This window comes from Diaporthe citri, assembly GCF_014595645.1.
Source record: "Diaporthe citri strain NFHF-8-4 chromosome Unknown scaffold_14, whole genome shotgun sequence".
NCBI lineage: Eukaryota > Fungi > Ascomycota > Sordariomycetes > Diaporthales > Diaporthaceae > Diaporthe > Diaporthe citri.
In genome coordinates this window covers 159,926-184,900 of record NW_025064859.1, presented here as the reverse complement: position 1 = coordinate 184,900, position 24,975 = coordinate 159,926, and the positions used below count along the sequence as shown (strand labels likewise).

Here is a 24,975-nt window from a genome sequence, read left to right as displayed (position 1 = left end):
CCTTGATGCCCTCCCCATGACGATACGTATGCGTGTACTTTCCTCGATCCCCGCATCTGAGCTGCTGCCTCCCACTCATTCTTCAACGTATTGGATGTGTATGCTTCCCCGTACTCAAATGGCTCTCTGCTTACCACTTCTCTAGCCCGCCATTTCCCTCAGCTTAGCTCTCCGCCGGCGTTCTCTCTCCCAATCGACCGCGTCCCTGACCACGTCCTCGTGCCACTGCGCACCAGACTTTGGCGCGTATCCCAAGACTCGCCTCGCCTTCCGAATGTCCAACGTATGTTCCTGCGTACACCACTCGTAACCCTCCACACTGAACGCCGGCGGCGGCTCCTTGAGACCGAAGGTGAAGATGCGCATCACCCACCAGACAAAATAAACGGCGACGCACATCATCCACGCCGGGACATGCCTGACCCTGGCATTGCCAGCACCGCGCGGCTGACCTCGGATGGCAGCGCAGGTAATGGCCGTGTGCCACCACAGCAGCACGTCCTCCCCGTCCGCAGCATTGAAGGCCTCGCCCCCGACCCCGTCCCGACCCTCGAGCAAGGCCATGGCGGCGAGGACGTGCAGGTCGGCGCAGTTGCCGGCCTCGACGAAGCTGGCCATGTTCTTGCCGCTACCGACCCGGAAGAGGGGCCTACGCATATCCAGGAAGAGGTCGAACATGAGCGCGAGCGCCTGGCCGTCGCGGACGCCGTAGATGTTGGCCGGCACGACGACGCAGGTCTTGAGCCCGCCCTTGCGCCAGCTCTCGTTGGCGTCGAGCACCATGTTGTGGGCGGTCCCCTTGGTCCAGGCGTACTCGAGCACGCACTTCCACGGCGCGGGCCGGCCGCACCAGGTGGGATCCGACTCCCAGACCTTCTTGTGCGTGCCGGTGGCGTAGACCGAGTTGGAGGACGTGTACACCAGCACCTTGACGAAGGGCCTCTCCTTGGCCAGGCGGAGCAGCGTCCTCGTCCCAGTCACGTTAGTCGTGTAGAAGTCGCCGCGCTTCCCGTAGGTGGCATTGGGGCTCGCGGTGTGGAAGATGACCTCCGGGCGCACGCGGTCCAGGATATCGCCCACCGTGTCTGCGTCGGTGATGTTGCAGGCAATGTACTCCGCCTTAGGGCTGTCGTGGGCATTGCGCGTCACATCCCGGTCGATGATGCACACGGGCCCGCAGTTCGGGTTGCCGAGGAGATGGCCGACGATGTAGAAGCCCAAGAAGCCACAGCCGCCCGTCACGAGCACCGTCCCGAGCTGCTGGTTCGGTGGCGGGGCGGGTGGCGTTGAGGGGGTCTTGAGCTTGGGAGCCATGTCATATCATTGGTTCTGTGTTTGTGGGACAGCGGCTCAAGGTCCAATGTTGTTAATTGGGGAAGTGGATAGAGTATGTCGTGTCTGTCGCGGCGGTATGGAGTTGTCCAGGGAGAGGGAGAGACGGACGCGGACACGCGGATGTTGACCGAAACCTAGGCTAGGCCGAGACACGTTCGCTCCTCGTGCCTGCTATGCACGCAGCATTCCGCAGTCCGGCATGCAGTGTGACGCCCGGAAAGGGCGAGCCGTATACTTGGCCTAGACCTGGGCCGGACAATCGCTCGCGGCTTCTCCCGAGTTTACCTAGGGCAGAGATGACCACCTTCTTTTTTGCGCAATTATGCGCCTCGGTAAGGTTTTTGAGAAGTAACGAGTCCGGAATGACGCTCAGCCCTTTCGCTTGTCGAATCCATGTTTTAGCAGAGGCTGACGCAAAGCTTATCTGGAATTGGGATGTGACCGTGACGGAGCTGTGAGGTGTCGGGAGCGGGGTCATCTTAAACTCCTGTACTGCCCGCCTCATTGACGACGACACTCTGCCAAGAACACTCCCGCGGTTTCCACGCTTCGACTACCAGCGACGATTTGAGCCTATTCAGACGGGTAATTGTAGGCTATGCTCAAGGTGCATTGCTACCAAGGCTACTCGGTTAGCTGACGGGACCGGCATGGGCTCTCTTTAAGGAAAGCATTAATCAATTAGTTAAATAGGCCCTCGACTTCGACATCTACCTTCAGATGTAAACTCTCCAACGACTGTTGACATAATACATAGACAGCAGTAACAGACACCACTGGCAATGCTGTGTGACAAGATGCTAATAAAAAACTTGGTTCCATTGGATGATTGGTGTATTACGTGAGTATCAATGTCAGTAGAAGGGGTAAAAGTACACCAGCCCTTTCCTCACGCATGCTAACCAAGGGCACGCAAAGAAATGGCCCGGTACTTCTATCCATTGGTGATACATTAGTCTTATTCAAAGCTCAGGGCCTTTCGCAATATCATTTTGTTGAAAGATATAAGGCTTGATCCGCTGACGGATTAAGCGTTCGCTTTTTCCACAGTTATGAGCCCTTGGTTCACATTTCTGATCCCAAAGTCCCACAGCTTGAGACTTTTCCCTGGGCCTTTGCGAAGAATCCTCAGGGACTGAAGGACGTCACCGCCCAGTGTACGGGCGAACAAAGAGAATAGACGGATCGACAATGACACGCTCCGATCGTTTAAAGCCGTGAAGTCAACACCATTGGAAGCCAGCGACCAGGCCCCGTGAGACTTCGAGCGCCGCTTCTTCGTCCCCAGCTACGAAGATGAGCATCTCAGACAAGCCTTTGGTGTCGGTATCCACTACGCACGTGGGCTCACCATCGAGCTTGACGCCGCGGTGGAGATGGCCAGGCGGAGCACTGTCAGCTGCGGCAGCTTCCTCCTCAGCCATCACACGAAACCGGTGAGGCTGGCCTCCTGCCCGCCAGACTCCCACTTGCTTCTGCTGCTCTTACGAGTTCTCGTGGTAGGTCATCATCTACACGGGAGACGTCGGAGACGCGCGCGCGCATCACGCAGGCGTGCTTCGACGCCAAGACGGACGAACTGGTGGTGCGGCAGTCCGGGATCCTCGACCTCGAGGGCAGGCGCCCCTACGCTTGATGCGTACCTCCTCCTGGGGTGGAAGATGAACACTCCGGTAGGCGAGACAAAAGCATAGGCAAGACTCGGTACACAGGCTCGATAGTGGCCAGCAACGCTTACCGCCGCTGAGGAGCCTGGTCATGGCGGAGGCTTTTTTCGGGAAGCCGACGTGTTGACGATGTTCGTGTGATGCGGTGGCCGCCACGCGTGGAACGGAGAAGAGGAAGGAGTGATACTATCGGGCGCAGGATGATCTATTATATGCAGTGATTATAACAGCTTTGGTTGTCCCCCGGTTAACGAGCATCAGACAGCACAGATGGCACGAAGTTTCAGCGTCTGAGTGGCGCTCATTATACTCTATTACATTACACCCTGGTCTTCTTATCGTCCACTGCGATCAAGTTCACCTAGATGGGTATCTAACCTCCGCCCACATCCGTTCTCATAAGTAAAAGCAAGCAGCTCCCCGAAGGCTTGCCTCCCAAATCCCTCGGTGCGCCTCTTCTTAGCCCAACCGCCTCCTCGATGTCGTCAGACTGCCGGACGATACCCGTGCGGCTGTCGAAAGAGGGAACATCTGCCGATCCCTTCCTCAGCTAGATCGGCGATAACGTTCATCCCTTGGCATTGTCGGCATGGCATCCGTGGTCTGGTGGATATGGAGTCTCACCGCGACTAACTGTGGCCCTCCTCCTGTCTCTGTGGATCGATAGTCCGCCATATATTGCTGGCAAATTCCCTCAGCAGGCCCCTTCTCCAGATTACAGCCGACGCGGTCTTCCGGCACGGCGCGGCCTCCTAACGCAGCACTCAGGCTCGCGAATGGCCCAAGTGCTTTCTGGCAGTGATGACTGCACGACTGTAGCCTGCAATACGGCCGAATAAATGTGGTACTCGATGCCTCGTAATCAAGCCGCCTCAGGACGCTTTCATCCGCCATCTCGATGCTGTTCCGTCCGCAGAGGTGCAATGTCCTGCAGTAGGAACTTCTGCTCCGGGCCTCGCAAGTCGGAGGGCCGTTGTCTCAGCGCCGGCTGCACCCCGTCGCCGGCTGGCAATTCGGCCCGGGGCCCGTACCCGTGGTGCGTCTGCGCTGTCGGCAGCTCGACAAAGTTGGTGCTGGCGCTGTGAGAGTTCGGCTGCCAGGCGTGCTCTTGCGTGACCTGATGCGGCTGCGGCTGCGGCTGCTGCTGGGAAAGGTGCTCATTCGCAATGTGGGCGTGTGCCGAGTGGGGAGGCGGCGGAGATCGCGGGGTGGGCGGGCCATAGAGGTCGTCGTCGTCCTCGCGCTGGTCATCTCCGCCCGTTGGCGACGTATAATCAGGCAGGAGCGTGAAGTCGGCGCCGGTGCTAGCATCGAGGCGGCCCATGGGTCCATAGTTCACAGACGAGGTGCGAGGGGGCGGTGCGTCCCTGTCAGCGGAGACCGGTGAGACCGGCTCGTTGTACTCGGAGGGATACAAGCTGCTGTTCAGGTCTTGCACATCCCGGATGGCCGCCGCCTCGGGCACGTGCTCGGCGCGGGGGCTACTGAGGTCCCGGATCATTGATGGGCGCGGTTCGGCTGTCATGCTTGCTGTCGTGAGCACGCTTGGTGGCGGGTGATGATGGTGGACTGCCGGTACATGGTGACTGCTGCCCACCGGGTCGTAGTACTGGTAAGGGGCGTTGACGGTGGCCTGGCTCGAGTACCAGTCCGAGCTGTGGTCTGACGCCCCAGAATAGGCTGAGCCTACGGCAGATGGGGCCGGCTGCGGCGTGCTGCCGTACCGCCACGGTTCCAGGTGCTCGTTGGGGGTTGTGAAAGCATCCTGGCCCGGTGCGGCCGCACCTCCCTGTCCGCCCACGATCCTCCTGTAGACCTCTTGGTGGTGCTCCTTCTTCTTGACGTGGCGGTAGTACAGCCAGAAAGCCCCAGCACAGAGCAGCGAAGTTCCAATCCCAACACCGATTCCAAGCCCGGCCTTTGCACCTGTGCTTAAGTCATCGTTGCTGCTCACAGTGGCGCTGGCGCTGGCGTCGGCGCTCACTGTGGTGCTCGCTGCCGAAGATGAGCTGGAAGAGAGGAGCGAGGTGGTCGTTGTGGTGGATGGGAGTGGTGCACCAGTGGTGATCGGCCCAGATTGACGCTTGATCTCCGCCAGGGACCACTTATTAGTATTCGATCCCTTGTTTGAACTGGTGTTCTCGCGCAGGTTGAACCAGCAGGACGTCAGGGTCGTGAAATTCATGAGAATTAGCATCGAGGCATCATTGGGCTCGGCTTCTTGCATGCGGACTGCTCAGGTGCTGTCAGCTGGCAAGGTTCCAAGTCTGGGTGGACCCATTGGGTGTGGGCGTACTCTGCCTCACGGTATTGGCTGTCTTGTTCTCGTAACAAAAGGTATATAGCCATGGCTCAGGGTAGGAGGACTGGTAGGACACGTTGACGGTGTCGAGGTAGTGAAAGACCTCTCCTCCTTTCGGGTAGATCCATGTGACGGAACTCTGGTCGTCGGTGGAGGCGTCCGGGGCGCAGAGGCCAACCTGACTCGTGAGCAATCCAGCGACGACGAAGACAAGCATGGAGAGCCGCAACGAACGTCCAGGGCCCAAAGTCGATCGCGATGGGCAGCTCAAGGGCTGCCATGGATCGGCCCGCGATGGCACCATGTTGCGCGGCCAGAGATCAAACAATGAAACAACATACTATTCGCAGAGACGACAAGGCATGGCATAAGTAAGCGCAGGCAGACACGAAAAACAGTTATGCAGTGGGAATACGGGATCAAGAGGCTGGAAAATGACAAGTAAAGACAATGATGGAGCCGAACGTGGGGGGACGTCGTCGGTGACGGACGAGCAAATGGGCGGAAGTGGGGGAGTTTCGCATGACAGCATGCAGGGGAGCTCTGCAGAACGGAGTCAACCTTTCTAGCCCTACCACGCTGCAATCCCGGGTCACCCAGCCAGGCTTGGCAAGCACAAGGGGGGCCAATTTTAGAAGCTGAGCCAGCGTGTGCGACTGCGGCGATGCTGCGGCTTTGAATCCTTCGGCCCCCAATCGCCACCGGCCAGCATGGCCCATTGTGTGCACAAGCAAGGTCGCTCTCCTTGTCCTTGGCCCGGTCTCACACAGGTCCGTTCCGGGGACGGGAATTAGCTCGACGGGCCGCTAGCCGTGATGTTGTGACATGTCTCTGCGCAATAGTCGCGCCACGCTGTTTCTCATCATGGTAGACATGGGTAGCTGTTCAAACACTGCGCTGGATTCTGTAGCAAGGCCGTGAGGTCGAATATCTGGGGTTGCCTTATCATTCCCTCGCTTTCTCCTCGAACCATTGGGAATAAATGCGAGCCGGTCAAAAAGTCATAGTCCTTCGGTCCATGTGTTTGGTTTCATCTCTTCGTACGCCGTGTGGTCTTTCCCGGCGCTCACCCCACTGCTGACCGCTCCACGCGGTCTATGCACTGGTCAGCCGCCGTGATTACTGGCCTGCGAGTGAGCAGCACGTGCAGCAGCGCACCACACCGTCGGAACCCTTGAGCCGTGCATCTCACGCCTTGGTCTCAACAACCTCCTCCTCCTCCCCATCATCCTCGTCATCGTCAGCGTCCGGCGCCTCAGGCAGCTTGAACTCGGCCTTGAGCTTCCCCACCAGCGCCAGGATCTCCTGCTCGAAGGCCTTGTCGAGGGCCTTCTTGTCCCTCCCCGCGCCCTCCCACTCGGCCCTCGCGACGCGGATCAGCGCGACGGCGAGGTTCTGCAGGCCCTCGCCCGTGATCTCGCCGCCCGACTCGACGATGATGCGCGTGTAGTCCTCGAGGAACTCGGGCAGCGTCTCCCGGATGCGCAGCCACGGGTCGGCGTCCTCGCGCCAGCACGGCTCGCCCGTCGTCGTGGGCACGAACGCCTGGTCCACGTCGTACTCGTGGTAGTTGTCGAAGATGCTCTTGGCCTTGAGGTACTTGGCCGTCAGGATGCTGCTCACCACGCGCGCGCGCTGGATCATGGGCCCGTTGACCTTGGCGTCCGCCTCGCGCTGCTCGTAGGTCCGGTCTGTGAACTTGGGCGCATTGGACATGCTGCGGTGGCGTGCGTCGGCCATCTTGGTTGTGAGTGATCCGGAGATTGATTAAAGTTTCGGTGATGCGGGTCTGCTTGCTGCGATGTTGAAGTCTTGCGGGGATGGGTTGCTACGAGTCTGTCTTTCTGTCTTGAGGTTCACATTGAACTGGTTACCCCTGATGATCGATGCTTGAATGAGCGGTCGGGACCCTAACCCCGCACCAGCCGGACCCCTGCGACGACAATGGTCGAGGTAAGTGGTTGCCCAAGTACAAATCCACACTCAAGGTGGGGGTACCTGGTGCTGAGGCTCCTGTGCCTGATTCTTAACAAAATATTTTTCATTCTTTATTCACTTATACTTTTTAGCCCGGGTCGCACGAAGTAATTCAACCCTTACTTAGTCTGCACCGTCCGTCATCATGACTGGGAAGCACATGACTGGCGGGCAGGGAAGACCTCGATGGCAGTCGACGTTTCCGAGCCAGTCTCTTGAGAAATCCAAAATCTATTTCATTGATGGCACAGGAACAGAATCAATCCCAACAGGATAGCAGAGGAATCATAATAGTAATCAGTCACCCCAGTTGTGCTTGGCCGCTGAACAGTGCCTCTCTATGTTGTGCCAGAAGTAGTGCTAGAAGCTTTCTGGAAGCCCTGGACGTCGTAATCACTTGTACTTGATCGTACATCGCGTGAAAAGTGCGACAGTGAAGCCTGAAACGGAGCTGCTCACTTATTTGGAAACCTGGGCATGCAAATCTATAGCCTTCAGTAAAATCCGCATGTTCCAATATGACACCTTTAATTATACAGTGTGTGCAAGAAGATTTGGGCACACAAGCTGAAACATCGTCGGACTGGGACATCTAATCATACGTCATGAATTATATCAGCAGACTTTCGAGTATGTATATACATTTATTCGTTCTTAAGCTTGCTCTTCCATGAAGGTAGCAATAAGCACGGCACTTCTTCCCGGAGAACACAGGATTATAGTACAGTAATGACAGCCATCTTCAATTCCCTACACAGAATCGACAGTTCCATTTGCCCATGATGAGAATCCAGACTTGTTCTTTCAAGATTGGTCATCATCGGCAGCCTTCAACGTTGTGCTACAAAGCTTGGGCATACGCACTCTAAGCCGGTCTGTACAAAACATAAATCTCCCCAGTGGTATCGGAGCTCATGAACACCCGGGCCCTTGGCATCTATGGCAACACTGACGGGCCTGAAGCAGCTGTTTGGGCAGTTGTTAATATTTTGGTTCGTCATGATATCAATCAGTGCCGTTGTGCTGGTGGACGGCTCGACCGGCTGTCCGTTGGCGAACTTGACTATGCCGAACTTGTACCCAATTGGTGGTTGACGGTTCCCTGATTGTTCTGGTCAGCGGTCCATCCATAAAATTTTGACAGTAGACCCGGGAGGACTCACAGCTTCCGTGGAAGGGGATCAGCGCCTCTGAGCCGTCTGCAGTGAAGGCAATGTCGAGTGGTGCCATGTGGGACTGTATGCGTAAATTCTGTTAGCGACTGGACAGGAAGTCCCACAATTTCATTTCCCAACATACCTGGAAGGTCAGCCTCGGCGCCACGAAGTTGCTTGCGCAAGAGGTGTCGTTGGCTGTCGTGGATTGGTTGGAGCTGAATTGGACTCCTGTCTTCAGATTCTGGCTGTTGGGCACACCCGACGCTTGGAAAAGGGCGACACACTGTGAGGCAATTAGTAAGTATCTGTGCTCTTCAAGCATCCTTACGCGCTATCGGCCTGGGCTGATTCTCACATCCGGGTATCCAAAGTTCGGCGGTTTCGCCGGTGCAGGGTCGCTAAGTGCGCCCAAGTAGTTGAGCTCCTCGCCTGGGTTGTCGGTATGGATGTCAACCCCGTTCCGCGTGAGCATGTCGACCGAGTTCTCGACGGACCAGATACCGCCAGTGGTGGGGTGCTCCGCGACGCCGACGTCGTTGCGCAGGCCCCATCCCAGGACCCGGCCGTCGTTGGCGTAGTTGTAGACCTTGCCGCTCGTCAGGGCGCTGAGGTCGAAGACCTTGATCATCGAGCGGCCGCTCTTGATGTCCTTGGTGCCCATGTCCAGGTTGTCGTTGCTGCCGCGCGAGACGATGAGCTGGTTGGGCTGCTTCTTCGAGAAGGTCAGCGTGCGGCTGACGTGGTCTGCGTTGTTCATGCCATTGATGATGGTCGTCGGCGATCCTGTGACCGTGCCGGTGCTCGGGTTGTAGGCCCAAGCGAAGACGGCCTCGGCCGAGGATGCGTAGAGTGTGGTGCCGTTGGCGTTCAACGCGATGCCATGAGTGAGCTGGTAATGGTTAGCATGGCATTCAGGAAGGTACGTGCTTAAGGTATTGGTGGGCTTGGGGACTTGTGCGTACATCATTCTTCGTGGCGAGAGTGGTCTTGCTGGCCACACTGACGCAGTTGCCACTCTCAGTAAATGTGATACGGGTGATTCCCGTGTTTGCCTGGGCTACAAGCAGGGCGCCGCTGCTGTCGAATACAAGGCCCCTTGCGCTCCGCACGCCGTTGGCGATGAGTTGAGCAGTCCAGCCCTGGGATAGGACGGGAGCCGGGTATGTTGGCTGCAGTCCTCCGGGGCATTGCCTTTTGTCCAGAACGCCGGCATCAACGCCAGCTACCGCGCACAACGCAACTGCGAGTTGGAAAACGGTGGAGAGAGACATGGAGACCGGTTGACCTATAGAATTCCAATGAGTATAGTAGAAGCGAGTTGGACGGGACAGAGTTTGGGCCAGCTCTTGGCGTGCTGGTAATGCTATATATTTCCAACAACGCAGTTGGGCTTGATGTGACATCGAACAGTCTTCTCGGAAGCCATAGTCCGTGACAAAGCATTTGATCTTCTTCTCCATAGCGGGATTAGGCCGCCAAGGATTTTGGCGACATGTTCATCCCTTGGTCGACGGTATTGGGGCAACCCTACAGCGATGATTGGAATGGATGGCAATGTCGATGTATGGATGTGACTGGGAAGCAGACATGCGCTAAGCCGAATTACGAAGGAGGTTTCTCCACGTCTCCCCCTTGGGAGTGTTCTCCAGAGTTCTTGGCAAAAAATGTAACAAAGGACGGAGTGGGACTGATCAACGTTAAAGTGCCTTGCTATAGACTAATTAACCTGAGCCAGACGCGGGGACCAGCCCTGAGCCGGTTAATAAGCGGAACCGCGACCACGGGACTGCGCATGCCGGCAGTTGTCCCGAAGCCACAGCCATTTGGTTTGAAATCGATCGAGAAGTTTTGATGGTGCTAAACATCTGAGAGAAGGCGTACGTTGGTGGATCTGCATATGCGCAGTAATAGTTCCGGCAGTTGGCAAAGTCAGATTATAGTCCGGAGCCTGGCGCTGTCAGACTATGACCTAATAACTTCTGACGGCATTGTTTGATGATGCCCCATAAATACGTTCATCATATCAGGTGTCCTCAGCGTTAGGAATCGCGACTGATGTCGATGACCTGACCACAGCGCCCGTTCTCAGGGTAGACAAAGCAAGATTTAGAGGACAGGCAGCCACGGCGTCATCCCGAAATCTTGTTGTTACGCCATTACGAAGGAGGCTATGCTGTAACAGTGAAGAGCGAGATCAAAGAACTCGTTAGTTTTGCGATGGAAGATTGTTCCTCTTACATGCTCTACTCTTGGTTCATAACAGTACTACTGTAGTAGCATGTGAGTATTGAAGGAATAAGCTGAGGATTTATTGTACGAGAAACCGCAGATTGAGACGAGGAAAGATCCGTGGTCATATGCCATATACCTGTTCGATCTCAAACGAACAAGTTCACCTAAGGAAAATACATAATCCTAGATGAGGACATCCATCTACATTGATGTGTGTTGAAACGAAGCCTTTTTGGACAAATAAAGCAGAAGTAGTTGCAAGAGCGGCAGCAAGGTTAATGGCACTGACAAAGCCCGTCAAAGCCCGTCTGAACCCTTCCCTACCTGCTCACTATGATGCCTGTTCCCGAAACGTACACGAGCGCATCTATTACAGTCGTCCAGTTCAAACCTAGCAGTAAGCGACACAACACAGCATCCAGAATCGTCTGTGCACGCCTTAAAAGGTGATCAAATGTTATTTGAGAATATGAGACTTATCATAGAGATCGCCTCAACCGTAAACAACCGGGGCACCATCTGAGAAACGGCCGCTTTGAGCGATAGCCTCCCTTCGTGGCGTGTCAGGCAGCCAAGGAGCCGTCTCCTTCTCTGTGTGAATCCCCAAAACTACTCCTGTGCAGCGAGGTACGGGTAGGGCGGATGATGGATTCATTAATCGGAAATCTGACTAGTCAGCATAACAAGGGGCCTCGGAGTACTCGGCCCACGAGCTGTGGCTAGTGGCATAGATCCTGGCTCTGCAGAGATACATTGGCCATCCCAGAAACGAGACTGTCTTCCCCTTCATCTGACCCATTAATACCATTCAGACTAAGCACTTCAACACTCTTAAGTAGCTGCCCCATACCGTGCAGAACCGCCTCAGCGGTCTTACGGTCAGCATATGATTTCTGAGTAGCATTTCTAACCCCATCTACGTGTTGTTTCACATCGCTTGTATTTGTTTCTGCTCCGCCCGGATTTTGGATTTCCGCATCACGATCCCGGAGCACTGAGGACAACCATACCTGTAGCTCTCGAATATGGCAGCACCTTGTCCAGTAGTGGCGACGTAGCATTCTGGCTGTCCGCTGCGCTCATTTTTCTTCGATTTCGGACCGTCCACGGGCCCATAGCAAAAGTGGAAGGTGTCGTGACCGGCGTTTAAAAGCCACTCCATGGCTTCACTAAAATCATCGAATCCCTTGTACTTGTTTTTAGGGTACCCACTAACCATAGGAGATGCATCATGCCTGTAATAAAATCCTATCGTCAGTGACAACCGTTTGAAGCGGTGCTCCTCGGGTCCGGTCCTGCTATTTACCATGATGAGATGACAGACGGGGCGCAGCGTCCGCGGCTGATTGCATAGAAGTTCTTGCGTGTCCTATTACTTCTAGGCATATTCGAAACGCAACATGTACAAGCGAAGAGAGCTGCTTCAGGCTTCTGATGGCATGTGGTAAGCAGTTGTGAGGCCTGTGATAATACTGAATGACGAGGTGGAGATGCGAATGAGGGGTGATATCGGTCTCAGGCTAAATGGAGTGACCTCAGCTGAAGGGACGTTCTCCTGTGGTATGCCTTTGCGATCTATGGCCTTTTTATCCTCGGATGACGCCAAGAGGTGTGACAGGCTGCAGTTGGCTGAGCACCTGTTGGTCCTCTGGAGAGGGTAAGTATAAAAAAGGCCTGCCTGGGATCTCACAGTAGTGCCTCCAATAACATAAGCTTTTCGTTTATCGAGCTTCGTAGTCACAAGATTTTGGGGCCAAATTGCCCTTTTCGATATGCGGGCCCAAGTATGAGAACGACTGAGCACTCAAGAAATGCAGAGGTTGGCCTCCTGCAGCCGTTTTCGGGTATGCAGGTCTTGCTATACGAACTACCCAGATATGCCCAACAAGACCTCGATCGAGCTCTCAAAGGCTTATTCTGAGCAATGTCGCAATCCTGAAGATGGTGCCTGCTCGATAGAAGAAGAGTCATGGTTCCGCGGATGTAGAGCAGTGCAGGGACCTGGTGTTATATCAGACGAAACCATTGCATAGTGTACGAGCAACTACTGGCGCATGTGCATTCGTACATAGTCAAGAACTTGCATGAATTTTTGTGAGTTCGGAAATTGTATAAATGGCCGGACTAGGTTTGCATCTGAACATGCTGTGAGTTGCTTGATGATACTCCTTTTCCCTATCGGTAGCTATTCGATCGCTCAAATGGATTGTCCGGCTTGCAGGGGGTCCTGGCTGACGTCATTGGAGATCTATCAAAGGGACGTGAGGGTCAGCTCCCCGAGTCGTCTGCTCATGGCCGTAGAAGCGCAGACCGCATGACCACGAGCAGCAGGCCGGGAGAGACGGCTGGGCAAGGATCTCTCGGGTTGCCGTGAGGGTGTGGGTAAGGTTAAAATGAATTGTCAAATGTCCTGTGGTTTGTCATGACGGCGCAGAAACAAGGATCGACTCTATGCCCAACACGGGCAAAGCGCGATGCAGCTTCCGGGCCAAAATACCCACCGCGGGCTGAGAGTCAGCTCCGAGCCCGCCGGTGGAGATTGGGCGGGCGTGTGTGTGGCCGCCAACATGTGCCTGCGATGATTACCGGGTCTGTTCCTGCGGCACAGTGGCTCATTATTGTTACCCATCTTTCATTTTGAAAGTCGCTGCTCGCTGTCTTTGTTGCTGTTGCCGTCGCTGTCACCAAAAAGGAGCTGTCCTCTCTCCCCTTCTCTCCCGTCGAACTGCCTTTGGTCTGATCCGGTCAGCTCGGCAGCCTCAAACTCTAAACTCCGTGCAGCGAACCAAAGCCACAGGCACCGCCCCTCCCAGCGCAGCATCCAATGTCGCCCAGCGCAACCGCCGGGCCGGCCACCAAGGTCAAGTCCAACGCCTCGAGGGCATCGCAAACAAAGGCGGCGCTCGAGAACGGATACCCGCATGGCCACCTGGGCCACCTGACCGAGGAGGAGGAGAACGCCCTCAAGGGCTTCAAGGCCTACCTGCAGGAGAAGGGCCTGTACCAGCCCGGCCCGCCGCCCTCGCACGACGACCAGACCCTCCTGCGCTTCCTGCGCGCCCGCAAGTGGTCCATCGCCGACGCACACACGCAGTTCAAGGACACCGAGGAGTGGCGCAAGGCCATCCAGCTGGATATACTCTACGACACCATCGACGTCGAGGCATACGAGCAGAGCAGGAAGCTGTACCCACAATGGACGGGGAGGAGGGATAGACGGTTGGTGGCCCTCCCTTCCTGACGCCGACGGGATATCTCGCGGTATGCCGCACGGCACAAGAGATACCCAGGTAGACAGCAGAACAACGGCCATGCTAACTCCTACGCTCCCTCCCACAGCGGCATCCCGCTCTACCTCTTCGAGATCCGCCACCTCGACTCCAAGACCATCTCGGCCTACGAGAAGTCGGTCGACAAGACCTACTCCAAGGCCGCCGCGCCCCCGGCCTCGATGCACACGCCGCCCAAGCTGATCCGCCTCTTCGCCCTCTACGAGAACCTGACCCGCTTCGCCCAGCCCCTGTGCACCCAGCTGACCGACCGCGAGCACCCGCGCACCCCGATCACCCTCTCCACCAACATTGTTGATGTCGGCGGCGTCAGCCTCAAGCAGTTCTGGAACCTCAAGGGCCACATGCAGGCCGCCAGCCAGCTGGCCACCGCGCACTACCCGGAGACCCTGGACAGGATATTCGTGAGCTCTTCTTCTTCTTTTCCCTCTTCCCTTTTCCCGCGTCGATCCCCCCATTTTCTGGCCCCACCGTTCCCCCCAGCGTCGAAGATCAACATCCACTGACCACAGCCGTCAACCAACCAGATCATCGGCGCCCCCGCCTTCTTCTCCACCGTCTGGGCCTGGGTCAAGCGCTGGTTCGACCCCGTGACCGTCTCCAAGATCTTCATCCTCTCGCACTCCGAGGTCCTGCCCGTCCTGTCCTCGTTCATCGACCCGGCCAACATCCCCAAGCAGTACGGCGGCACCCTCGACTTCGCCTGGGGCCAGGCGCCCAACCTCGACCCCGTCATCCGCGACGCCGCCGACTGGGAGGGCGAGGCAAAGGAGAACCCGGCCTTCCCCAAGGGCCCCGCGTACTGGAGGCCCATCGACGGCGGCAAGAGGGTCGAGTGCGTGGCCGTCGGGAGCGTGGACAAGGTCGAGAGGTGCGTCAGGGTGTGCACCCTGCCCGTGGCGTTCCCCGTGGGCGCGGCCGAGGCTGCTGTGAACGGGGCGGCTGTCCCTGTTCCTGCTGTGACCACGACCGATGCGAGAGACGCGCCAGCGGCCGCGACAGAGCCGGCAGCAGCGCCGGCAGCGCCAGAGCCCGCGGCTCTAGACCCGGCAGCCGCGGCCACGGCAACAGAAGACCCCGTGAGCCCCGCCGAGGACGAGTTCAAGACGCCGCTGGGGTCGCCGCTCGTCGGCGCGACGCAGGAGCTGTCGCTCCAGGACGACCGCGACGCCGTGGACGAGAAGAAGCTGAACGGCGACGCGGCTGTTTCGGAGAAGGTGGGCGAGACGGAGGCTGTGCCTAACGGCAAGCCGGTGGCGGCGTCATGATTCAGGAAGGAGGGGAGGGGGACTTAGGGTGGAAGCAAAGAGAGAGAGAACGAGAGCCTGTGTGTGTAGTAGGAGGAGGGGCATACTGACGGAGTTATTAGACGAGACTTTCTGGGCATGTAACAGATCCGAGAAGCATTTGGATACCTGGCACAAGAGGGCACGTACTGGTTGACCCTTCCATATAGACGCAGGCGGGATTCTGAAGATGTAATGTTCCGACCTAGGCACGGGAGGAGAGAGATTGAACGCGCCTTGGGCGCAAGGTGGAAAGCGTTTCGAGCATTGATACACATGGTCTGCTTGGATGGGTTAGAACAACCACCAGCGACTGACTGGTTAGAAATTGATTCCTCTGTCTATATGAACTCATATGGATGCTAGACCTCTAAATATATCTATGTCTATCTGTTCATGTATCTATGGTATCGCGTGTTCGATGAGGCCATCTCAGCCACGATGGGCTGACGCGGCCAACAGGCCTCTTTGGGAAGGGCTGGTTGCCTGGAAGCCCTGAGAACGTTCAGAAACACTCTTTCTCTTTTTACTTTTATAGTTTCGGCTTCGGTGGCGGTTAAGAGGTGGCTTCGAAAGGAACATCGCGTCCCATTCCGCCCTTGGCGGCTTGTCGCCTTGGCGCAGTTCGACTCGGCGCAGAGCTTCTATGTTGAGCAGGGCAGCCCTGCCCGTGGTCAATCTCCACTCCGTGGATGTAAATACCTCTTCCTCAGACCAAGGCCGGCGTCATGGACCACACCGTGAGGCTCCCTCGAAGCCTCATAATATGTATACAACCCCTACTGCAATATGCCTCACTCCGCACCGGGGCCGTCCGCGAGCGCAGAGACAGCCTTCCGCCGCCGCCACTCGGCGACGCCCCTCGCGACCTCGGCCCAGGTGACGCCGTCGCGCACGAGGCACATGGTGACCCCCAGGCTCTCGGTATCGCGGTTACGACTCTCGTCGTCGAAGAAGAGGAACTCGCCGTAGGGGAGGCCGGTGCGCTTGTGCAGGGCCTCCATGTGGCGCAGCTTGGAGCTGGGGTAGATCTCGAGCCCGGCGTCGAAGAGGTCGATGGCCTTGCGGGACTTGCCGCTTGACGACTTCTTCTTGCTGCTGCCGCTGCCGCCCTCGTCCTGGGCCGACTGGGCCGGCGGGTGCACGTACAGCAGCTTGAGCATCTCGCGGGCGAGGTCGGGCGCGCAGGTGCGGCTCGCGACGCCGACGCGGATGCCCAGCTGCGGCAGGGCGTACAGCACCGAGGGGACGTCGGAGTAGAAGGAGTAGTGCTCGCCGACCTTGTCCGCGACGGAGGTGTTGTTGGACCCGGGCACGGGCTTGAGGGTGCTGCCGCTGACGTGGGTGTCGACCCAGAAGGGCCAGAGGGTGTAGTCGAGGTCGAAGACGAAGAGCTTGGGCAGGGGCCCGCCGTCGGTGAGGATGGGGGGCAGGTTGGGGATGGTCGAGGCGGTGGACAGGTCCGACGTCGACGAGGCTATCGTGCTGAAGGTGGAGGACTTGGCGAGTTTCTTGGGCATTGTCGCGGTTGGCTGGCGGCCCCGGTTACCGAGGACGGTGACACGGAGGTGAGGTTTGTCTGGTGAGCAGGGCGGCCAAGGGGAGCGGGGAGCAGAAGTAGGGTCCGGCTTGGAGCTGCGATTAGGTTTGATGCGACTCGAGTGTGACCGTGGATTTGCAGCTGGGATTGAAGGTACAAGGGCGGGAGGAACAGGGTAGCTTGGGTCTGGTTGTGATGGCCAGCTGCTTCGAATGGTATTCGGGATTGTAGTCGTGATGGAGGGTCGAAGCATTCTCTGGTTACTCGATTTGCCCCTCGGAGGCAGGAGGATGATGTCGGTCTGTCTCCTATCGGCTTACGATAAGAACAGCGGGAGCATGGGCGTCCACCCCACGGTCTCCTCCATTCCCTAGCTCCCAGAGCTGATCTGAGTCAAAAGACTGAAACAGCATTTGTGAGCGACGGATGTCCGGCTGTCTTGCATCTTGCAGTCAGCCACCCGAAGTAAATCCAATGTCAAAGTTTAATCTATGATCCCAATCGCTGCCATCTGAGATGTCTGCTGGTGTTGATTGACTGACTAATAGAGCTGCAGTGTGGATGTTGTGCATCGCCAAAATGTTTTCCCACTTCGTCCTACAGAATCAGGCACGTACGGAGAGCAAGGTCGGCTGTTACACAACTGCCGCCAGGCTAGCATCCCTACTGCGACCTCTGCTGTGGCACCCTCGTCGGCCATTTGATTCGACACGATGGAGCTTCCCCACCACTGGACCCCGCGGGGGATGGCGGTATGGGTGGGCTACAAATAGTGAGGGCAAGACGTCACGGCCCGAACAAAGGCGTCCTATCTCAGTGCCAGTGCTCGACTCGTCTCGTCGCACACATATAGACGCCGATGTTTTGACTTCGCTCCCGGTCCTTCCTCCCCATCCATGATCAATTACGGAATTACGGAATTGTTCGTTTTGGTATAAGACATTATTTCCACATCTAACAAGCTCGTCTGATCTCACTCTTGCCAGCTTGGAGTATAGTTCATCCAGCTGCTCTTATTTCAACGTTGAATCTTTAGCCTGAACGGCACCCCACCTCCTACCTATCTCCCATCAAGAACGAGTCGATTCATCTCACACATCTCCATCCAAAATGGCCAACACAGAGAACCCAGACAAGATCAAGCTCCATCACATCGCACATGTCTACTACAAGTATAGCACAGAGGAGGTGGATGCCGCCCACGTCTTCATGGCCGACTTCGGCTTCTTCGAGGCCAAGCGCGTCGGCCCAAGGACATACTACCGAGGATACGGGTCCGAGCCCTTTGTTCTCTGCGTAGAGGCTTCCACCAAGACAGAGTTCGCGGGCGCCGCCTTCGCAGTCGAATCTCTGGATGAGCTGCAAAAGGCCGCCAAGATCCTGCCCGCCGAGGCGAAGCCAACGGGCATCTACGATCTCACTGACGCCCCTGGCGGAGGGAAGGGCCTCACGTTCTTCGACCCTGTCGATCGGTTCCCCATGCACCTTGTATACGGGCAAGAGCCGATCGAGGAGCTGGACCCGAAGTTCCCGGATTTGAAGCTGAACTTCGTGAGTGCTCTTCATGGTGGCCGCTATTTCAAGGAGGAACCCGGTGGCCGGTAGTAAGCATGGGAGTTGTGCATGAGCTGACGAGGTCACAATTGCAGCCTGAGAAGCAGAACCGTGAGACCAACCAGTTCCAACGCTTTGAGAAGCGCCCAACGCCCGTGCACAAATTGGGCCATTACGGCATGTGCGTGACAAATTTCAAGAAGTGCTACGAGTTCTACACGAAATACTTCAACTTCTACCCCAGCGAGGTAAATACAACCCCAAAAAGTCCCCTGGGGGTGGGTCCACCACAGCGTAGCTGACAGCCACCGAAACAGCTCAACTACAACGACGAAAACGAGGACAATACCGTCTTCTTCCGGCTGGACCGCGGCGACGAGAAGGTCGACCACCACTGCTTCTTCTTCTTCGAGGGCCCCAAGGGCCACGTGCACCACTCGTCCTTCGAGACGCACGACTTCGACGCCCAGGTCCTGGGCCACGACTGGCTGCGCCACAAGGGCTACGAGAACTGCTGGGGCGTCGGCCGCCACATCATGGGCAGCCAGATCTTCGACTACTGGTTCGACCCGTCCCGCTTCGTCCTCGAGCACTACGTCGACGGCGACCTGCTCAACAGGGACTATCCTACGCAGCGCACCAAGGCGAGCCCGGATGGGCTGCATGTCTGGGGTGAGTGGATTTTGTATCCCCTTTTGTGGGAGTTTGTGCTGACGATTCGCAGGGCCCGACTTGCCACCTACTTTCTTGACCTGATGCTGTCGAGAATCTGAGCTCTGAGATGAGTGGACACTGGCTGGTAATGCAAATTGTAAACACGGGCTTGATTCGGGAGGACGCGCTCATTTATAAAATCAAGCATGCTGTGCTTGCAGCCTCGATGGGAATGCCGGGTATTTTGTATGATTTTGAAGAGGACGTTCATGCTTGCAGATGGTATGTTGTAATTCATAACGCCATGCAATTTACTTTTTAAGGAGTCCTTAAGCACGCTTCTTGTGCAATCAGTCCAGTGTACCTTGTATCATTTCGTATTGAAGCTTGGCCAGAATGAGGTTATGCTTTAACGTGACGCTAGGATTCGAGCTCAGTATTTGACGTGTACGGGTCTTTTCTGTAGCGTCATCCGAGTCAGAATAAACCAGGCACCTCAAGGAGGTTCCAAGATTGCGGTAGGACGAACCGGACAGATATGAAATCTCAAGACACTATAGTTACAGACTCTATAAACACGAGTTCTGCGCATGATGCCCTTGTGCCTTCTAATGAAGTGCTCACTGAAAAGTTTCCAGATCAACGTGACAGACGAGACACTCAACATTTGGCCTTACAATGTTCACAAGTTCCAACCTCAGTCGCATGAAGCAACATTGGAGATCCAACTCAAATCATACTCAATATGTGCTGTCCTGTACATCCATTTCATCCCTCTCGCCTGTCCCGAGAAACCCACAGCTACTGCCTACGGGCTAATTTGCATCATCACGCAAGCCGCCGTTCTCCACATCCGGCGTCGCCCCGTCAGATGTGTGACCAACGTTGGGCGTAGAAGGTAGAATGAGGACTTGCTGCCGGCGCAACAATGCCGAAATTCTGAGGCATGATCAACCCCGGCGGCAACGACTGATACACACGGTAACAGCAATGATGCTGGTGATGGCGAGGGCTTTGCGGCTCCACGAGCTGCACATGAGTGCTGTGACAGATTAAATGTCCTGCACATGCCTAACGATTACGCTGGCGGCCTGGGCCTTTGAATTGTCATTACACGTGAAATTGATTGTTTCAACCCGCGGTTTTCGAGAAAGCAACAAGAGCCATCCACGGGATGCAAGACTTAATGACGGCCCAGTTCATTGAGCACGAAAGCAATGAGGGGTGCTGTGGTGCTACTCTGCCTACCTAGGTACAGATAGATAGAAAATGCTGTCAGCCTCAGGTTTTTGAGAGTAGTCACGTTCTTGTGCCAGTCCCACAGTGGGTAATGGATAAAGAGTGTCACTTGCTCCTTGGAGAACAACGACCTAATCCAGAAAGACTCAAACGTACATAACTGGCACGACATCCGCGAGCTGCCCCATCATTCATTCTTACACAGGTACGCCCTTGTGGGCTGACAGCCCAAAAGATAATATCGACAGTGGCAAAAATAGATGTCTGGCCTGAGATGTATTTTGTGCAATTAGCTTGCCTGTCGCAGGGCTTATGACTTCATTCTTGCCACGAGGAGGCTATTTTGATGGTGTTCAGCGACGCGAGAAGCCGGTGTGATGAGACCCATTTCCAACGAACGAGTCCGAGAAATTCCCAAGAAAGGCAGTTATTTCACCTGATGCCCCTCGAAGGCGTTCGAAATAGTCTTGGCCAGATCTTGTGGTTTGAGACTCCGGACAATGGCAGAATTGCTCCAGAGCAAGGCCATCAACTCCGTGTTGATGAAGCAGGCACGTGTAAATGATATCATATCGCTCAAGCAAAGACCAAGCCAAAACATTTGGCCTCGGGTTTCACATGAAAGAGTGTGCTCGGTGGCCTCGCATTGATATTCCCAAGTTGGTAGGGCGCCATATCGGGGATGGATGCGACAGCGCTAAGGGCATCGGATGGCAGGCTTGCGACCACTGGCATGTCCTATGAATCTCAAAATAGGAGGATTAGCATTACATCAGAGCTATCAACATCGCACGGCTGCGTCATTCTACAGAAATCAGACATGTTACGATGAAGGAGGTGGTGGGCAGGGTGAAGCATAGATTCGGAAGCCGAGAAAAGGATAAAAGAGTATTCTTGGAATCGCACCTGATGAACTAACTCTGAAGCTTAGCTGCGAAGCCTACCGGAGCTCCCGCAACTAGAAACTTTTCGACACTATCAAAGCTCCTTCACTTAATTTCCTTGGCTCACGCGGTAGCCTCGCAACCTCTGACCTAATATCACCATGGCGGATCAGCCTCCTCCTCCAGGGTAATTATGTCTCAAAATAGCTCCTGTGTCTACTCCCATTCCTGCTCGCAAGCATCACTATTTGAATCAGTCACTAATTAAGCTCTTCTTTTGGCCACAGGAACCCTAGCACAACGACCCACAACGCTCACAACCCCAAGCGGGGCGTGGGCCTGGCCGGGGATATTGTGGGCTCTGTTTCCAAAGGACTCGAGGTCGGCGGGCGTCGGAACCCCGTCAGCGAGATCGTCGGGACCGTCTCGGATGGCCTGAAGCATGGGGCCGGTGAGCAACCCAACAGGCATGCAGAACCGAAGAAGTAGACCACAATTTTGAAGAGGCGCCGGCTTGAGACCCATTGTTGGCGATGTAAATTTGGAGGCTCTTCGCATGTCGCAGAGTCATGTCACGCGCAGTCTTTCGCTCAAGCAGGGGACAGTGTGGAAATGATACACAACCGTTCCAATTGGTTGTGACATGCTGTTTCTGTTGTGCTCTTGGTCTTTGAGTGTTGCTCATGCTCCAACTGGGAAGGAGGGATGTGCGCCGCACACGCCTATGACGTTCTCGTGCCTTCAGTGTATGTCGCCAGTCGCCCAGATAGGAGCTTCAACCGCATCTCCCTTGTCCCTCGGGTCCATCCATCTAAGTGATCAACTGCTGTGCGAGCTTGCTGGGCTCGGGATCCATGAGCATCTCGACGCACTCCTCGTCAGAGAACCGTTGGAATCCTCGGTCTTGGACCCACTTAATCATTCTGCCAGTGGTGCGGTTCAGAAAGATGTACTGCAATGAACCAACGTCAGCCATCAGGTGAATACCCAACACCTGGGGCAAAAGAGGAGGAGATGGAGACGATTCCGAGCTGCGTACCTGTCTGACCAGCACTGGATACCCGGATGCGTATCGGCGGATCGGCCCCATAAATGGGCCCGGGGGGTCCGTCTCCCAGGTGATCTCCGTCTCGATGATGTGAACATTCGGGTGTCTGGCTACAGCATCGTCGATTTCGTACGGGACTGACAGGTTCCGCGATGGTCCCCGTCTCCAGTCCTTGATCAAGCAGGACTTCAGGTTCGGAAACTCGTCAAAAGACTGGGCCAGGGACGAAGACCATCGGATTATCTCGCCCCGCAGCCACTTGGGTCCGCGGCTCGGCGCGCCGTTGACATCCCGCAGGTGCTGGATGTAGGGCTTGGCGATGGCAGGGATTCGGTTCAGGAAGTAGCTTCGGGAGAAGTGACCCTCGCAACCGTTGCGGACGACAGTGGTGGACCAGTACAGGGCGAGGGCCTCAAGGTAGACTTGAACACAGGTGAGCAGGAAGTGGTGGTTGGAGTTGGCGGTGCTGAAGATGCTGCGACGGCCGGTGACAGGAACAACGTTGACGTAAAGCGGGGGATCGATGACCAGGGCGACCTCGGAGGCAGTGAAGGTCTCGCGGTAGATCTTGTTGCGAATCTCGGGGGGAAGCTTGAAGAAGGGCGACTTGACGTGGCCCCAGTCCCGAGGGTTGTTGATGAAGTTCTCGCCGGCCATGTTGGTTGGGATTGGGATTGCTTGAGCTGTTGTTGCTGGTGTTGCTGGTGGGTGTACCCGCTCGCCATTTTTCTCTGGGACAAGCCGGCGAAGGGGCGGGGTTTTGTGGTGGTTCGATGGCACTATTCGAAAGTGAATATCGGGAAGTGAATTCATGGCAGTGAAGGCGAGGAGGGTGTCCCGCAAGAGGATAAGCCACAAGAGGCCCCCCAACGCAAAGCAGATCATCCCACAAGAGGTTATCTATCCTATTAGGAGGTTATCCCATAGGAGAGCATTCCAGAGGAGGTTATCCCATCGGAGGATATCCCATAGGAGGGTATCCCACACCTACCAGGAGGTTATCCTAAAGCGGTTGATTTAATATCAAAAGGAGAGCGTCACATTAGTTGGCGTTCAACCCCATCGCTCTATACCCACATAGCCAGGTACTAAGTACACACATTTCGAGCATGTGGGCTGTCTGCCTGTTGACCATAGAATGGGCCAGTCAGACCACAACCAACAGCTTTGCTGCCTGGAAACATAAGAGCATTGTTTAAGTAAGCCATCCTTCTGCAACCTTTCAACTCAAGCACTCGACATACCACCTTCTACCACTATCTACACACATCCCATCAAACAAAATGGTCAAGGCAATACTGTTGCCATTATCCGTGGCCTTAAAGTACACATCCGAGTTCTCGACAAATTCTTCCGTAGTAATAGCTGTCACACGACCGAGGGCTATCCACCTTTCTATAACAAGGACCTAGACGAGTTCTCAACACTTTTGCGTTTAAAACTCAGTGGCAATAAAAATAAGTATACGGTTGTTTATACTTGCTAGGGACACGCATAATTAAAGTAACTTTGGCTATATAGCGTGGGCATATGAAATGGTGTTTGCGCAGAGGGAGGTCCTGCTTGAAGAAAGTTTCCCTGTGGAACCTCCAGAGGGATGGAACTTTGTGGCGAATGAGATTCTCTTATTTGGCACAAGCAAAGACGCGTGGGAGGCATCTGGCCACGGAAAGACAGGGTCTCCATCATTGTCTGTGACTCGCGGAGATACGAGGCACCGTCGATTGAGCAAAGAATACCGGTACAGTCCTCGCTATCCGTTCTTCGTTGAGGTCGCATTACTAACTAACGTACTAGCCGCCTCACCCCTGCGACCAGAGCGAAGCCATATTTGACTGCTGGCTGGCTCGACAAAGACATCGCCAGACTGAGCATGGATCGGAGGAGGGCTTGAACCCGCTTCCAGACAATGAATAATTATGTCAACAATACAATTACTTGAACTACCATGTATACCTAGGCAAATGGTCAGCGAGATACTTCAGCATACAATCGTCATCCAATCCAGATACAAATCGTTTAGTGATGATGACATGAATAGATGTTTCGCTAATACTGCCCAGACCCTGGATTCGAAGTCTGCCGTATGAGGGTGCTTGGTGGAGAGGGTTAGGGTGAGGGCAGCACTGGCCAGCCAGTGCTCAAGCTTGCCCTGCAGATGTGCAAGTAGCTGTTTCCCGGTTTCCTCCCACCCAAGCATTGGTTGATTCATCAAGACCAGGCAAGACGGCAGACAAGACGGAAAATCGAGTCTGCCCGGTTCAGTCCTCTGATCCAGGCATCATACCATCTTTTGATTGTCATCAATCTACGCGCCCGGCCTCGGGGTTGGCTGCCCTCCCTCCCACGACTGATGCGACCGTTGTGACACGTCTCCACCGCTCTCGATCGACTGCCGGCCTGCCTACCTCTCCACCGCCTTGTGCTACTATCCTCCGGCACGTTTGCTGGAACTCTGGAGATGGCAAAAGCCCGAATGTCTGGGGGATAAACAATCAAGGCGCTATGCTGAACCAAGATTGCTCACTCTCGTCAACCTTTTGGGAAAAGGGCTTCGAGGTGGACAACGACCTGGACCTGGGCCTCGACCTGGACCTGGCCGAAGATCCCAACGGGGAAACTCAATGGAGACGCTGGCTGGTGCACCCCGTTACCCAAGACTCTGGGCCAAACAAGCTTCTCCTTGGGGACCCGCATGGAAAGGAGACTCAAGGTCGAACTCAGTCTCAACTTCAGCTGCCGAGTCGAATAGCTGGTCACCTGGCGGGGGTCGGCAAGGGGACAGACACTCTGAAGGAGATTGGGGTGGG

At 55.7% G+C, this 24,975-nt stretch overlaps 9 protein-coding genes across 9 annotated transcripts; 4 read left to right on the top strand and 5 right to left on the bottom strand.

Moving 5' to 3' along the window:
* Nucleotides 1–141: 141 nt before the first annotated feature.
* INS49_005004 (uncharacterized protein) lies at nucleotides 142–1,314 on the bottom strand (the record flags this gene model as incomplete). Its single annotated transcript, XM_043165791.1, has 1 exon — nucleotides 142–1,314. The coding sequence occupies one exon, from the start codon at nucleotides 1,312–1,314 to the stop codon at nucleotides 142–144; it is 1,173 nt and encodes a 390-aa protein (XP_043017554.1).
* A 1,317-nt stretch (nucleotides 1,315–2,631) lies between these two features.
* On the top strand, nucleotides 2,632–2,971 carry INS49_005003 (uncharacterized protein; the record flags this gene model as incomplete). Its single annotated transcript, XM_043165790.1, has 2 exons — nucleotides 2,632–2,771; nucleotides 2,839–2,971. 2 exons carry the CDS (start codon nucleotides 2,632–2,634, stop codon nucleotides 2,969–2,971), a joined length of 273 nt encoding a protein of 90 aa, XP_043017553.1.
* Nucleotides 2,972–3,885: 914 nt separating this feature from the next.
* Nucleotides 3,886–5,521, bottom strand: INS49_005002 (uncharacterized protein; the record flags this gene model as incomplete). The annotated part of the gene is made up of 2 exons (XM_043165789.1): nucleotides 3,886–5,234; nucleotides 5,299–5,521. 2 exons carry the CDS (start codon nucleotides 5,519–5,521, stop codon nucleotides 3,886–3,888), a joined length of 1,572 nt encoding a protein of 523 aa, XP_043017552.1.
* Nucleotides 5,522–6,492: 971 nt separating this feature from the next.
* On the bottom strand, nucleotides 6,493–9,709 carry INS49_005001 (uncharacterized protein; the record flags this gene model as incomplete). The annotated part of the gene is made up of 6 exons (XM_043165788.1): nucleotides 6,493–7,021; nucleotides 8,146–8,383; nucleotides 8,445–8,517; nucleotides 8,581–8,721; nucleotides 8,794–9,327; nucleotides 9,401–9,709. 6 exons carry the CDS (start codon nucleotides 9,707–9,709, stop codon nucleotides 6,493–6,495), a joined length of 1,824 nt encoding a protein of 607 aa, XP_043017551.1.
* Nucleotides 9,710–13,494: 3,785 nt separating this feature from the next.
* INS49_005000 (uncharacterized protein) lies at nucleotides 13,495–15,228 on the top strand (the record flags this gene model as incomplete). The annotated part of the gene is made up of 3 exons (XM_043165787.1): nucleotides 13,495–13,889; nucleotides 14,010–14,364; nucleotides 14,473–15,228. The coding sequence occupies 3 exons, from the start codon at nucleotides 13,495–13,497 to the stop codon at nucleotides 15,226–15,228; spliced, it is 1,506 nt and encodes a 501-aa protein (XP_043017550.1).
* Nucleotides 15,229–16,040: 812 nt separating this feature from the next.
* On the bottom strand, nucleotides 16,041–16,766 carry INS49_004999 (uncharacterized protein; the record flags this gene model as incomplete). Its single annotated transcript, XM_043165786.1, has 1 exon — nucleotides 16,041–16,766. One exon carries the CDS (start codon nucleotides 16,764–16,766, stop codon nucleotides 16,041–16,043), a length of 726 nt encoding a protein of 241 aa, XP_043017549.1.
* Nucleotides 16,767–17,896: 1,130 nt separating this feature from the next.
* Nucleotides 17,897–19,096, top strand: INS49_004998 (uncharacterized protein; the record flags this gene model as incomplete). Its single annotated transcript, XM_043165785.1, has 4 exons — nucleotides 17,897–18,337; nucleotides 18,436–18,588; nucleotides 18,658–19,012; nucleotides 19,065–19,096. The coding sequence occupies 4 exons, from the start codon at nucleotides 17,897–17,899 to the stop codon at nucleotides 19,094–19,096; spliced, it is 981 nt and encodes a 326-aa protein (XP_043017548.1).
* Nucleotides 19,097–21,278: 2,182 nt separating this feature from the next.
* Nucleotides 21,279–21,606, top strand: INS49_004997 (uncharacterized protein; the record flags this gene model as incomplete). The annotated part of the gene is made up of 2 exons (XM_043165784.1): nucleotides 21,279–21,304; nucleotides 21,405–21,606. The coding sequence occupies 2 exons, from the start codon at nucleotides 21,279–21,281 to the stop codon at nucleotides 21,604–21,606; spliced, it is 228 nt and encodes a 75-aa protein (XP_043017547.1).
* A 322-nt stretch (nucleotides 21,607–21,928) lies between these two features.
* INS49_004996 (uncharacterized protein) lies at nucleotides 21,929–22,822 on the bottom strand (the record flags this gene model as incomplete). Its single annotated transcript, XM_043165783.1, has 2 exons — nucleotides 21,929–22,069; nucleotides 22,157–22,822. The coding sequence occupies 2 exons, from the start codon at nucleotides 22,820–22,822 to the stop codon at nucleotides 21,929–21,931; spliced, it is 807 nt and encodes a 268-aa protein (XP_043017546.1).
* Nucleotides 22,823–24,975: the final 2,153 nt, after the last annotated feature.